Source organism: Leuciscus leuciscus, assembly GCF_965113295.1.
Source record: "Leuciscus leuciscus genome assembly, chromosome: 21".
NCBI classification, from domain to species: domain Eukaryota; kingdom Metazoa; phylum Chordata; class Actinopteri; order Cypriniformes; family Leuciscidae; genus Leuciscus; species Leuciscus leuciscus.
In genome coordinates, this window is record NC_138745.1 from 34,793,864 (window position 1) to 34,809,799 (window position 15,936).

A 15,936-nucleotide genomic window follows, 5' to 3' on the forward strand; every position below is an offset into this window, starting at 1 on the left:
GTATGTGTTGTGTTATGTTGTGTTGTGTTATCTTGATATGTTATGTTAATATGTTATGTGTTATGTTGTGTTATGTTAATGTTATGTGTTATGTTGTGTTATGTTAATGTTATGTGTTATGTTGTGTTATGTTGTTGTGTTATGTTGATATGTTATGTGTTATGTTGTGTTGTTGTGTTATGTTGTTGTTATGTTGATATGTTATGTGTTATGTTGTGTTATGTCATGTTATGTTATGTTGATATGTTATGTGTTGTGTTGTTATGTTGTGTTTTGTTGTTGTTATGTTGATATGTTGATATGTCATGTGTTATGTTGTGTTATGTCATGTTATGTTATGTTGATATGTTATGTGTTGTGTTGTTATGTTGTGTTTTGTTGTTGTTATGTTAAGTTATGTTGATATGTTATGTGTTATGTTGTGTTATGTTATGTTGTGCTGTGTGTTATGTTGTGTGTTATGTTTTGTTATATTGTAATTCGTTATATTGTTCATTTCAGTGTCTTTCAGTGTCTATCCAAATGAATGAAAATAACCACTTTATGTATGAATACCTATGAATATAAATGAGGACAAAATATAAAAAGTATTATAAAAGCAGATGTTAATTCCCATTGTACGTTTTAAAAATCCTATTTACCCTCACTCCATGAGATATACATTTATTGTTAATTTTTATGAGTTTTCCCTCGTCACGTGTGGAAGCCCATCGAGGCCTGTGTGTGAATGGCTGAACTGTCGTTGAGATGTTTTTGTTCCTGATTGGTCTGTTCTTCATCATGTGACCGCACGAAACCACTCTGTCCAATCAGCTGCACTGCTCACACTGGCAGAATATGAAGTCCGAGTCCATGGGTGTGCCGCCTAAACTGGTTTCCGTGGTAACTAGTGGCGGTCATAGGCAGTGGCAGCAGTTGGGGGGGCGGAGCCTCTGGATGCACTATAATAATAGGGGGAACCTGAAAGTTAATAAGAAAGGAATGTACCATTTCAATACACCATGAAAATGTCTGCATTTATGCGTTATGCATCATATAGTATTGATTTAATGTATGCCAGTCCTTCTATGATTTTGCTATCACAAAAATGTATGCAAATTCCACCATTTCCGTCATTGCAAATTTTGTCTTATTTTTGCATATAACATAAACTTTATGAATTACAACCCAATCAAATTGAACTGATTACGTAAATGACTCTGTGAATACAAAGTGCTGTTTTTATTTACAGTATAGTTTACACAACATTTTTTATGTGTTATGTTATGTCATGTTTTGTTGTGTTGTGCAGTTTCAATTTGTTTTGTATATTTATTTATTTTTGATAACAGTGGAGTCTAATACAAAACCAGAGGATTGTACTGAAGCACTGGTGATATTCTGACAGTAGCGATGTTGACCATGGCACATTATTGTAATGGCACTCACTCAGTATTGCTGGGTTGCTGAATCTCCAGGCTTCATTGTAGGTCGTGTACTGTGGATGGCTGTAGGGATTCCCTGAAAATTCACTCCCTGAAATGGAAACATTCAGGCATTTTAAAATAATGCACCAGCAATTTTACATCACATTTGCTGTAACTTTGGAAGTTTATGATAAAACCTCAAACTTGTTCAGAAAATGTCACAATATAGTCTGATTTCTAAAACCCATTGTGTCCTGTTGAATGAGTGCACTACTGTGTCCCTTTTCCCCCTCTCCAAAGTTTATTTCTCTATTGTGGAATTTGAGCTGGAAGAAAGCCTTTGTGTTGGTCCAGCACAGTTTGTGCTTTATGGGATAATAAAGAGGTGTTTTTATCTGCGGTCTGTCAGTAAATCTCTGTGAAGCAGCAGGTATAATGGACACGTCTGTCCTGACCTGCTGCTGCTCTTATTACATGGAGCTGCTAAAAATAATGCGAGATCGAACCACATTTTACAAACTAGTTTGAGCTCAGTGATCTCAGAATGCCTTTCGTCTGGAGGTCTGCTGGACCAGTTAATACTTTAGTCAATTGAGGTTTGATGGTCAATAGTTAAAGGTTTCCTGCATTCACACACCAGTGAAATGCTGTTTCTATGCGTGTCTGCAGGACGTTGTAAACACTGTTTATTAGTAATGGTGTCTGGTCAGTTCATAAATGAAAGCCACTCTAATATTTTACTATTTGAGCTTTCATCAATGTATAGATGTTAAAAGTGAAGTGTGGCATTTTAAAAGTTAAAATACTGTTTTAATGCGCATAGACAACTATGCTAACATTCACAAGTTTGGGGTCGGTATGATTTTATAAATGTTTTTACTGTATAGAAGTGTCTTTTGCTCACCAAGGCAGCATTAGTTTGGTCAAAAATACAGTAAAAAAACAAAACAAAAAACAGTTTTCTATTACAATATATTTTAAAATGTAATTTATTCCTTAAATCTGAATTTTCAGCATCATAACTCCAGTCTTCAGTGTCACATGATCCTTCAGAAATCATTTTAATTTGCTGATTTGCTGCTTAAGAAACATTTCTGATTATTATCAGTGTGCTGGTTAATATATTTGATGAATAGAAATTTATTTGAAATACTAAATCTTTTGTAACATTATAAATGTCTTTACTGTCACTTTTGATCAATTTAATGCCAAATAAAAGTATTAATCACTTTAAAATACAATAAAATCGTATTAATCCAAACTTTTGAATGGTAATGTATTTGTTTGAGAATCTCAGCAGTGACTCAGTGAGTTTGGGGAGGGACTATCTGTTTGTTTGACCAACGGCAGATGGAAAAATTGGCACATGGCACAAAGACAGCTTTCATAAAGGTAAATCATAATAACTACACTTATGTTTTTAATGCATTTCAAGGTAAATATAAACTCAACTGCATTGATTTTTGTTCTGTGCATAAAAAAAAAAAAAAAAATCTTCACAAAGTTCTCATTTTCAATTTTGTCAATTGCAACACTTGTTTATTATCTCGAGATGCTCACCAGGAACCATTCCAGCCAGTGTGGACGTTGGGTAGCTGCCCTGTCCGGTGGGCGGGACGTGAGGGGGATATCCAGGTAAGGTTGTGTTGGCCATATCCCGACCTGCACACACAAAACACAACTACACTCACTGGCTGTTCCATGGATGAACAAGCTGACACGCAACTGATTGCAAATGCATTTTGATCTGTAGAAATAATGATTTTAAATGGAATCCGTTTTTGGTCAAGTAAAGAAAAGAAAAAACATTGCGTATCAAAGGATTTATTCTTGTCCTTTCGAGGTCAGAACAGAGAACAGATGTAAGCCTGGGTCATACCGACCGGCCCATACCGGCCTCCACTGAACAGTCAATGTCTCTTCTTAGCACCAAGAAGCTCCACATTCAGAGCAGTAATTGGGTCTGACGCTTGGCTGTCCTACCCAACAACGCAAAGCCCGGACCCAGCCGAGCGCTGGAGCCTGACACCCCTCACAGACTAATGTTTTTGTTCAAGTAAGGGGGGCTGTGGAGGGTTTACTGGGGACGCTGGGGGAAACTTGGCCATCGGTTCAATTCTAATGAGCAGGACAGTGTCCATCAAAGCTCAGCGAGTGTAATCCTGTGTGGACCAGGACACTTGCCAATGACCAGAAAAAACATGCAGGCTAAAAATGAACTTAAGATTGAACAAAAGCGTCATTTAAAAAAATGAACGTGCAATTATAAAATAGATATTGTTACTCTAAAATCTGAAATTTATGCTACTTAAGAAACAAACCAATTATTTCTTGGATGTTGGTGTCTTTTGTTTCAGTTCCAGAGATTTATGATGGACAACTTGTGAAATGTGTCAATAATGCAGCGCAAGTATGTATTGCATTTTCAGTAATTGCCACAATGGGACCATTAGCATCTTTTTATAACGTCTTCTTATACTGTAGGTTTTCTCTTTTATGGCTGAGAGGCAGTTTGAGGAAAAACTTGCTGAGCAAATTTGCTAAAGTTAGTTAAACTGTTGACTGTAGTATTTATTTATTGTTACGGCCAAAAGAATGCACGTAAAAGTGCCATTATGCTATTTTAAAGTTGTTTTGGAGTCTCCTACCACAGGTTTACGTGCATCCAAGGTCAAAAAACACTTTAATTTTCTTATAATATACAGCATACTATAATGCAGCATCAGCTCTTTCTCACAGTGTGTGAAATGGTTCGATCAAGGATTCGGTCTCTCTAAACCCGTGAGCCTGCTCTGCTCTGATTGGTCAGATGGCCCGGTCTGTTGTGATTGGTCGACCGCTTGCAGGGTGTATCAGAAACCAAACAGCCATTAGTATATCTGAAATTCAACTTTTCCTCAGCACTTTATACACAGTGATATGAACATGAACGATGGCGTCGGTTTTACCGTATCAATCTTATCAAAGTGGATTAAGTTTAGCAGCAGAAAACAGCGTCAACATGATCAACACGAACCAAACTCTCCCAGTCTCGGATAAACTACAGTGTTTGAGGGCGGGACAAAGCAGGCGCTGTTCACCGACAGCCAATCAAGACCAGAGACTGGCATTATGCAAATTTGTTACAAACCTACGCATGTTCAGTAGGAAGTGAGACTGGAATTACTGACTGGAATTATTACATTTATCTGCACTTTGATTCTGAAACTGTGCAGACCTTTCACATTCACAAACAGCTATATTATGCATTACATGAAAGGTAATATCTGAAAAAAGCATAATAGGGGCACTATTAGTGTGTAAAAAAGTGTGTAGACAAGTGTGTAAACGAGAGCCATGCTTCAATGCATTGAGCAAGCATTCACATGTTAGTTTGCATATTGAGAATGTTTCAGGTTTAAGAATTGCTGTAAAATTGCTCTGCTGGACTTCAGCTTTTTACCATCCTCATCAATCTGTCAACATACAAGACACACTCAACACCTGATGCTGAAAATCAGGGTGACCTTTAGTATCATCTGAAGAAGTCGCAAGGGTTGAGTGCGAACACTTGCTTCACAGCTGTATTAAATCCGCCACGACAGGGACACCTTAATGTTCCAACAACGAGGCTACGGGAAACGTTTGACCTCTATTTTCTACATTCAGGATGCAGCAATTTATCACCAGCCCAAAAACACGGCACCCTAATTAATTACAACTTAGCAAAGGATGTTTGGAGAGCCAAATTGCCCTAATTCCCTGGATGCACGGTGAAAGTCGTTTGTTATCAAATGTGTGCTCAAAGGTTAGTTTGCTTTTTGTGAAGATGGAATAAGCATTAATTTGTGTGACTAGGAGCGTGGTGCCCTCAGGTGCGGACACGGGTAGCCAGTGTGTCGGGAGAGAGAGAAAGAGAAACTATTGCTTCTTTTAAGGTGACAAATTCATTGCATTTCCCAACAGCTTTTCCCATATAACTGGACCAAGTTTAGCAGAAGCAATGAACCAGAGCTTTCCAACATCTAGCGTTGAAGCTATTTAAAGGGGCAATATCTTTAGTATGTACTGTATGTATGTATATTAGTTGGTTGATTGATTAGTTTTTAATAGAAAAAGCCAAGGACATAAAAGATGTCTATCTGTGAGGTATTCACAGTTCACCAAGAACTCGCATCTCCTCTGGCACAGACTGCTTCATGAATCATTCATTTTTAATAGATTATGCAAATTTCCATGCATAAAATCAACAAGATCAATAACTGTGGGCATTTTAATTGGGGTTGGAAAACATTTTAAGGATGAGTGTAATCTGTGTTTCTTTTCCATTAAAGGAACTATTCATCTGAACATTGGATCTCAGCCTACCCAGTGGAAATCATTTAAATATTTTTGTTATGCTTCCGAATATTTGGTACGCTTATCGTGAATGTTTAAACAGGAATACATTCAGCGCTAGTTCAACCAAAAATGTCGTGCTCATCCTCAGTTTGTTCCAAACATCTGCGTTATAGTCGTGTGGACTACTTTTCAGGTGCTTTTGTCTTATTTTTTATAAGCTTGAAAGCATTCATCCCCATTCGCTTCATTGTGTAGAAAAGACTATGAATATTCTTCCTAACATCTCCTTTTGTGTTCCACAGAAGAAAGGAAGTCTTATGGCTTTGGTTTGAGGGTCATGGAGGTCAGCAAACGCTGAAAGATTAGCATGCTTATTATATTCATACCTGATTAATACAAACAACGCACAAATCTGTGGTGATGTGAAACTGCCATGAAACAGATAATCAGTCTCTCTCTCTCTCTCTCTCTCTCTCTCTCTCTCTCTCTCTCTCTCTCTCTCTCTCTCTCTCTCTCTCTCTCTCTCTTTCTATTGCTTTCTGTCACCAGCCAAACACACACAAACACAATAATGGCCATAATGGCTTCCACATAATTATGTGCATTTTAATAAAAGCGGTGTATATTTATCTTTGACCTGAAGACGATCGTAAAACTGTCAGTAAACTTCACACATTTCATATTAATAACTGGCACAACAAGCACACTACGTTTTAATTAACCGTCCCATCATTTATTATTAACAAGAGCACATGAGAGAGAGAGAGAGAGAGAGAGAGAGAGAGAGAGAGAGAGACAGAGAAACAAATACCCCACGTTCCCTGTCTGCCATGAGCAAATGATGAATTTGTTTATGTAAATGTTAATATTTGATATCATTTTGAAGCTCAGCGCTGTGATAGAGCAGTTAAGGAACAATCGTCCTCTGTGCAACAGCTCGTTAGTCTGAAGTTGGTTTAATTATGTCCGTTATAAGACCGATATCACGACACATGAGATCTAATCTTCTACATGCATGTAAAGAAAACATGACTGACACATTTATTAGCAGCATTTGAGTTCGAATTTACTTCCAAGCATATTCAATGCATTATTAAATATACTTGCATTATATAAACAAACTAATTTCAGAAGTGGAGCAAGTTATTATTGCATTTTGAATATTACAAAGACCAGCATAGTCAAATCTGAGCACAAACCCTCAGATTACCCAGTTAATCTCAGTTTAGTTCTTTTAAATGCAGCTCCTCTCTTCCCAGTCTGTCAGTAACGCTCCGTTTAGTTCCTGTCTCTATGAAGCCCCTCCTTCTGAAAAGCACACTGTGCTCTGATTGGTCGGCTTGATCAGTGTGTTGTGATTGGTCGAGCGCTTCGAGTGTGTTTGGGAAATGCCCCGCCCCTTATCATAACCAGCAGTTTAACACACTACTAACTAACTCAACCAGGCCCCGCCCCTTTATTCTGCAAATTAATTATTTAAATGAGGAATATTGTGACGTGTTCGTTCCCGGAAGAAACTCAAGACTACAATGGAGGCGTTTCAGGGAGTTCAGAAACACTGACACTGATATAGAGAAGAACTCCCGCTAGATTTTTCATTCTCAAACAGCAACATTACACACTAAAGAAAGCTGAATGTAAAGAAGGACCCCTTGAATTATCCATCTGAGCTGACTTTGAGGGCGTAAACGGTCATTAAGGTTGGTGACATGGATCAGGTGATCTTACCTACAGAGTAGCTCTGTGACACGCTGGCGCCCAGGTCAGAGGTCGTGCCGGAGGATAAACTGGGCTTGACTTCATCCAGGCCTGTGTTTAATGCAGGGAGACTGTACTCACTCGCCTGCAGATCAAGAAGATCAAGATCAGGTCAACATCGCTCAGCCTACCAGCCTTTATGATGTTACTGGCAGACATTCAAATCAAACTAACAACTCACTCAACTGTACGCGCTTTTTCTTTTAGTATTACTATGCCTTGAATTTGTATTTGTTTGTTACTATATATATATTATTACTATTTCTCATATTTTGAGTTAATTGGTCATTACGTAAGCCCTAATCATAAATATTGGTATGAAATATGGGTATGAAACCATATCTACAGACCAGAATATCAGTGACTTAAGGTTGGTCTCTTTCCACTTGGGCCAGTAATTAACAACAATTATAATAAACGTATAAAAAATAAAAATAAAAATAAAAAACACCCCAAAAACGGCATAGCAATGACGAGTATTAATAAAAAATTTATTAAATTTTTTTTTAGCAACAGTATATTTAATTAGCTTTCATATATATATATATATGCTTTATTTCAATTAACAGAATTTTTTTAATAGTTTTATTTAATGATAATAACCTGCCAACAACTCACAGCATCCTAGAATATTTCTTAGCGTCTACTAAAATAGGGGATGACAATTTTTGTCTACAACAAGTCATCTTTAGAGACTAAAAATGATGATATATATTGTTGTTATAAATTTAGACTAAGGCCTTACTGATTAGTTCACCTCGTATAAATAAGATAATTTCTGAAGTGATGTTTTCGCATTGGCTAAATCACTTATAGTTGCAAAGCCTTCAGAAATGACATTGATAAGATTTATGATTTCCACAACCCCCCTCCCATCACAGACATGCTCCTCAGACCGTGTCAGCAGATGGGGGGGATTTTTTTCCTAAACTCTTTTGTTATTTAATGAGATGAGACTTCCGGCGTCTGCATGTTGAGAATGTCTGTCCAAAGTAAATGTGTGTGTGTGTGTGTGTGTGTCACAGGGGAGGCCCCTGACCCCAGCCATGTCTGTCTCTATCACAGATAAACTCTAATTGTGGGCTACAACTGTTCACGGCTGATGTTGGGCTCTTTTCGGTGGAGGTCGTGGAGCAGAACAGGGCTTTTCTCATGCAGATGGAGGGGAGAGTGAAAAGGACGAGCACATGGCTGGCAGAAGTGTGGGAGGAGAGCCTGTCACATTTAGCATCTCCAGAATGGCTTTTTAATGCCCCTAAACACATCCAAAACACTGGCTCTGTTCCAGAACCTATGAGCTGCCTATGTAGACAGTGCTTTAGACATCAGCTCTGGAAAGCGGAGGCTGCTTCAAAAAGGCATTCTTTGGGGCAAATTCGAAGGCAATACCACACCATAATGCTTTGCAATGAGCTCAGTGAAATATAGTGTATTATATTTTGCAACACGAAAGTAAGCTATTTTCTGTGAATGTGAGAGAATTTCGATTGGTCACTAGGTAAATAACCAAAGCATTACAAAGTGCAGTAGATGGTTAAACTAGACAAGCCAGAACAAGCAAACCAGTGTGTTTATGAATATAATTAGTTAAAATAATATGATAAGAAATACCAATTTGCAATATCAAGCAGCATAACAGGCAGTTTAATGTACAGCTGTAAAAAAATTATATGATCGATAAGTTACAACAATGTTTTTATTGTTTTAAGTAACAACATATGTTTTTACATCGCTTTAACTCATCAAAATAAGTTAAGCAATTACGTATTAAAAAGAAAAGCTAAACTTTTATAAGTTATACAAGATTCAACTATTATTATTTTTTTTTTTAAGTCAGGTTAATGTAATTTAAGTTGAAATGACTTTAAAATCCAAGTTGATTGTACTTAAAAATGTATGGCAGCAGCTTTTTTTTTGTGTGTGTGTGTGTGTGTGTGTGGGGGGGGGGGGGTGTGCAAAAAATATGCTTTCAAATAAATATACATGTGATTCGAAACAGTGTATTCAACAACAACAAAAAATCTGCAATATCCATGGAGAATGAAAAACAACAACAACACTGAGTCGAGTTATGTGCACTTCACATGAAGTGTGTGTTTTTTTTGATACATTAAATTAGTCGATTGTAGAGTGTCGAAGCATCCTTAGAAGACAGCTAACTGAGTAGACGGCAAGGCTTAGTTTAGGAACAAAGCCACTACTGTCTACTAATAGCCCGACATAGAGAGAAAGAGAATAGACCGGTCGTCTGGTTTAGGGATTGCGAAGGAGAAAAAAAAAAGGTCTATGAAGGGAGAAAATAGTCTGATTAATATTGCTTTAAATTAAAACTGATTTTTCTAGAGCGTTCCGTTCGTCCATTTTTCCTTCAAAGGCTTTCTGTGTTTCCTTCGTCTTTTTTTCCTCCTTTTTTAATACCCTCTTTGACGGCCTTTGTGATTGCGAGTCATTTCCAATTCATTTCGGTATTGATCTTGCAGTGAAAATCAGTTTTGTAATTAGCTGCAAATTAGGCCTTCTTCTGGAGGTGAGTGCTGTCGGCCTGATTAATCGCTGGAGTAATGTCTCCCGATCGCACCCAAATTAAAATCAACTCAATTAGGCTGTTCCCTTTGCTTTATGGCTCCGACTCGCTCTTTCGGGGAGAGAAATTAATCGTCACTTGTTGTTTAGTAGTGAGAGTAAATAAAGGTTATCCATTATAATAAATCCAACACTTTTAATACGAAATTGTACATAAAGGGTTTCATATGGTGCTGTTTGGATGTGTGTGTGGGTGTGTGTGTGTTAATTGCTAACATTGTTCTTTTGTGAGTGTTTTGCCACATTTAGCTTCTGTAAACAGGAACCTTACAGGAAATGACATCATTGCTCATGTTGTCTATGGCCAGTGAGTGGGTGGTAGCTCATCTCATGTTGTTTTTCCTAAGAATGTATTTTTATTTTCATCAGAAAATCAATAAACCGAGGGAGTGCTGCTATTTGATCCTCACTGCAACGCTAGCAATTTACTGATAAACAACACGTATATTTATACACACACACAACCAGACATATAAGTAAAACCAACACTTTTTTAATAGGGGTTTATCCTGAAGAATGAATGTGTTACACAATTGGGAGCATCCCTAAAATACTGTATGATATTAGTATCTGATACCATTATTGTACTGTATTTGTGGTAAGTATGCACAGGTGTAAGTGTCGATATGTTTCGTTGCAGGCGCGCACAGAGAGGCAGAAGGGAACGTCACTCACCTGCTCCGGTTTGACGTGTTCAGAAGTGGGAAAGACGTCTGGGAACGCCGGCCTCTCGAACACTCGGTCCAGAGCTTCTAACTGCTGCTGTGTGAAGGCATCGGCTCGCAGATGTTTCCTCAGGCTCTCCACACTGCCCTGAGAATCACTGCTCTGCGCTGAACCCTCAGAGCCATCTATAGACACCCAAAAACAGCTTTCTACTCGTCTGGGCTGAGAGCAACATTCCACAACAACAGAATATTCCACAATCTAGGAGCCAGGTAACATTTCAGGTTGTTTGAGTTTTCCTCATACGAAAGCAAACTATACTGTATTTCATTGTTTTGCTCAAGTAAATTAAACACAAGATAATGTGCAACTTATATTTTTGTTGAAGGACTTATGTTCCTCCACACAAAACGTACGTTATTTGACTGTAGGTATGTTGCGGAAGTGAGGCTGGAATTGCTGACAACTCGTTTCAGCAGTCTTTCTTACATTTACATTTATCAGATGCTTTTATCCAAAGCGACCTACATTGCATTTCTTGGTACAAATTTCAGGACGCATTCTGCATTTTGCATTCACAAACAGCTTTATTACACACTGCATGAAGGTATTCGAAAAAGCATAATGGGGAATTTGAAATGGTCTTTTTAGCTTTTTAGCTCTGAAATCTGCTCTTGGAGTAAATACCACATCTTTGCATGTATGTATCATGCAGAAGTTTCCCAGGTTTAGATGGTCATAACTGCAACTGCAACTAAATGCAATTTTTAGGGACAGGTCAAAATCAGCATGTCTTAAATGATTCATTTAAATCTGCATTTAAAGGAACACTCCACCGTTTTTTGAAATAGGGCTTATTCATCTTCTTTCCCACATTTAGATAGGTGGGAAAATGCATTTTTGTCTCAGTGCATGCATTGTTTTAGTTTGACAGGGTCGGCGTGAGCTTAGCTTAGCATAATGAATGGAATCCTTTGTTGCCAGCTAGCATGTCCTGAATAAAAGTGATATAAAAATAAAATAAAAACCCTACCTAATTACTTCTTGTGGCCTGCGTATTCACAACAAGCACAAATAGCGATGCAGATTAACACTAGGCGATTTCCTAGGCAGATATTGACTTAAATATTAAGGACTATATTAGGGGGAAGCACAGGCGAAGCACTGCTACTTGGGCGTGATATCTCTGCGCCCAAGTAGCAGTGCTTCGCCTGTGCTTCCCACTAATATAGTCCCAAGTCAAAATCTGCATAGGAAATCGCCTAGTGTTAATCTGCATCGCTATTTGTACTTGTGAATACGCAGGCCACAAGAAGTAATTAGGTGGGTTTTTTTTTTTTTATACAGTGCCTTGCGAAAGTATTCGGCCCCCTTGAACTTTTCGACCTTTTGCCACATTTCAGGCTTCAAACATAAAGATATAAAACTGTAATTTTTTGTGAAGAATCAACAACAAGTGGGACACAATCATGAAGTGGAACGAAATTTATTGGATATTTCAAACTTTTTTAACAAATAAAAAAACGGAAAAATTGGGCGTGCAAAATTATTCAGCCCCCTTAAGTTAATACTTTGTAGCGCCACCTTTTGCTGCGGTTACATCTGTAAGTCGCTTGGGGTATGTCTCTATCAGTTTTGCACATCGAGAGACTGAAATTTTTGCCCATTCCTCCTTGCAAAACAGCTTGAGCTCAGTGAGGTTGGATGGAGGGCGTTTGTGAACTGCAGTTTTCAGTTCTTTCCACAGATTCTCGATTGGATTCAGGTCTGGACTTTGACTTGGCCATTCTAACACCTGGATATGTTTATTTGTGAACCATTCCATTGTAGATTTTGCTTTATGTTTTGGATCATTGTCTTGTTGGAAGACAAATCTCCGTCCCAGCCTCAGGTCTTTTGCAGACTCCATCAGGTTTTCTTCCAGAATGGTCCTGTTTTTGGCTCCATCCATCTTCCCATCAATTTTAACCATCTTCCCTGTCCCTGCTGAAGAAAAGCAGGCCCAAACCATGATGCTGCCACCACCATGTTTGACAGTGGGGATGGTGTGTTCAGGGTGATGAGCTGTGTTGCTTTTACGCCAAACATAACGTTTTGCATTGTTGCCAAAAAGTTCGATTTTGGTTTCATCTGACCAGAGCAACTTCTTCCACATGTTTGATGTGTCTCCCAGGTGGCAAACGACACTTTTTATGGATATCTTTAAGAAATGGCTTTCTTCTTGCCACTCTTCCATAAAGGCCAGACTTGTGCAGTATACGACTGATTGTTGTCCTATGGACAGAGTCTCCCACCTCAGCTGTAGATCTCTGCAGTTCATCCAGAGTGATCATGGGCCTCTTGGCTGCATCTCTGATCAGTCTTCTCCTTGTATGAGCTGAAAGTTTAGAGGGACGGCCAGGTCTTGGTAGATTTGCAGTGGTCTGATACTCCTTCCATTTCAATATTATCGCTTGCACAGTGCTCCTTGGGATGTTTAAAGCTTGGGAAATCTTTCTGTATCCAAATCCGGCTTTAAACTTCTCCACAACAGTATCTCGGACCTGCCTGGTGTGTTCCTTGTTCTTCATGATGCTCTCTGTGCTTTAAACAGACCTCTGAGACTATCACAGAGCAGGTGCATTTATACGGAGACTTGATTACACACAGGTGGATTCTATTTATCATCATTAGTCATTTAGGTCAACATTGGATCATTCAGAGATCCTCACTGAACTTCTGGAGAGTTTGCTGCACTGAAAGTAAAGAGGCTGAATAATTTTGCACGCCCAATTTTTAAGTTTTTTATTTGTTAAAAAAGTTTGAAATATCCAAAAAAATTCGTTCCACTTCATGATTGTGTCCCACTTGTTGTTGATTCTTCAAAAAAAATTACAGTTTTATATCTTTATGTTTGAAGCCTGAAATGTGGCAAAAGGTCGAAAAGTTCAAGGGGGCCGAATACTTTCGCAAGGCACTGTATCACTTTTACTCAGGACATGCTAGCTGGCAACAAAGGATTCCATTCATTATGCTAAGCTAAGCTAGCGCCAACCCTGTCAAACTAAAACAATGCATGCACTGAGACAAAAATGCATTTGCCCACCTATCTGAATGTAGGAAAGAAGGTGAATAAGCCCTATTTCAAAAAACGGTGGAGTGTTCCTTTAACCTGGAATATTTCTAATATATATATATAAAGTTAAAATAGGACAATATTTCTAGATCATAATCTATAAAAAGGGAAATAGATAAATGTTAAAACTCAAGCATGACATAATATGAAGCTGTTTGTGCATTTATGTCAGAGTTATTGATTTGTTAAGGATAATATGATATTATGGTTTGTGTCCATCAAGTAAATCAACTGGGATTAAGTACCTTTCATTTCTAAAATAGTTAGTTCATTTATTATATATTAATAGGCATTACTACATGGTTATTTAATATATAAATCATTTATATGATTTTCCAGGTATGTATCAGGACTCTTTCCATGATATAAATCTTATAATCCAGTAAATTAAATACTTTAACTCAATTCCAGTTGATTTATTTTGCATGAGGAAATCTTTGTTTATTTCACACATCATATATTATCTGTATTGCACAGCATTGGATGCTCCTGTTTTCTCCAGGCGTGTGTAAGGCTGATTTGATTTCCCCAAAACCTCTGTACACTGAACCCGACAAACACACACCTGAAGAAAACCTGAAGCCGTTATTGTTCAATCTCTTTACCGGTTAAACAACGCTCCACAAACACAGCACTTTCTCTTGGTTTTCCTCTGACCTGATTACCCTTGTGCTGAGTAAAAGACTCTCTCACACCTTCCTCTCTCTCTCTCTTTCTCTTCTCTCTTTTACCCTGCCAACCCCCTTTAGAGCTCCTTTAAATATCTTCACATCTCGCCTTCTCTGGAAAGTCGTGTCTCCCTTACAAATCTGTCACTCTGCATTCGCAGCATATTATGTTCTCAGTGCGGCCCACAGGCACCGTGATGTATGACACGCTCTGCCTGTATTGATTGACCCGACTTAGAGAGAGAGTGGATGAAGAGTTAGAGAGATGACCTGAGAAAAAGTATTATTTAATAATATAATTGTTCCACCGCATCCCAAAAGTGCTCTATTGGACTGAGATCTGGTGACTGGAGGCCGTTTGAGTTTAGTGAACTCACTTGCCGCGTTTCCATTACAGATTTGTGCAAAACTTTTGAGATTTTTTTCTAAATGTCGACAAAAAACTATTGCGAAATGACGCCGTTTCCATTCACCGATGTTATGCGACTAAATTAACTTTTTTCCTCTCGCGATCAGTAAAATAATTCCAAAAACCATGGCAACGGACATTGGTAGGTTTTTGTACTATATCCCAGCCATTGCACTGGCCATTATTATTAATGGAAGGAGATGTATGTGTGTTATCCAATCATTAATGGTGAGGAACGACTCTTATTATACTTGTGAGCGGCACATATGAGGTGTTTCTGGGTATTTCTCCCTCAGATCTGCTTCGAGGTCTTGATTGTGGCATTTATTTGAGGCTTAGATCCAGTATTCCTGTAATTCTTTTGTCTTTTATGAATTTAATAAAGAACTCTGTCTCGAATTCTGTCCAAACACACCGCGTCGTCTACGTCAGGTGACTGTTAATGCGCAAAATCCATTGCAGTTTTGCGAAATATTTCTTTTTCGAATCGCCTGAAAAACCACCTCATGCGAGCATAAAAACTTTTTTGCGATAAATGGGAGTTTTTGCGAAATTGACGTGTTTCCATTGGCTGTATTTTCAATTCGCAATTTCAATTTGCGCAATTTGAAGGGTAATGGAAACGCGGCTACTATCATGTTCAAGAAACCAGTTTGAGATGGTTTGAGCTTTGTGACATGATGTGCGTTATCCTGCTGGAAGTAGCCAGTGCTCAGGTCCACTGTGGTGTTTAAATGATGCTCAGTTCGTACTAAGAGACCCAAAGTGTGCCAAGAAAATATCCCTCACATCATTACACCAGCACTTAACCGTTCAAACAAGGCAGGACGGATTCATGCTTGCATGCTGTTTACACATCTGAATGTTGCAGCAGAAATTGAGACTCATCAGACCAACGGTTTTCCGATATTCTATGGTCCAGTTTTGGTGAGCGTGTGTGAGTTGTTGCCAAGTTTTCTGTTCTCAGCTGACAGGAGCGTCATCGGTGTGTTTTCTGCTGCTGGAGGCCGT

At 38.4% G+C, this 15,936-nt stretch overlaps 1 protein-coding gene across 1 annotated transcript in view; it reads right to left on the reverse strand.

The window, feature by feature from the left end:
* Nucleotides 1-243: 243 nt before the first annotated feature.
* Nucleotides 244-15,936, reverse strand: part of pax2b (paired box 2b) — a 35,453-nt gene continuing 19,760 nt past the window's right edge. The window contains exons 6-10 of the mRNA XM_082151970.1: nucleotides 10,743-10,918; nucleotides 7,455-7,569; nucleotides 2,967-3,068; nucleotides 1,429-1,515; nucleotides 244-960 (exon numbers count right to left, since the gene is read on the reverse strand). Of these exons, the coding sequence (XP_082008096.1) occupies nucleotides 887-960; nucleotides 1,429-1,515; nucleotides 2,967-3,068; nucleotides 7,455-7,569; nucleotides 10,743-10,918 (554 nt within the window). The 3' untranslated portion in view covers nucleotides 244-886. The remainder of the gene's footprint in view (nucleotides 961-1,428; nucleotides 1,516-2,966; nucleotides 3,069-7,454; nucleotides 7,570-10,742; nucleotides 10,919-15,936) is intronic.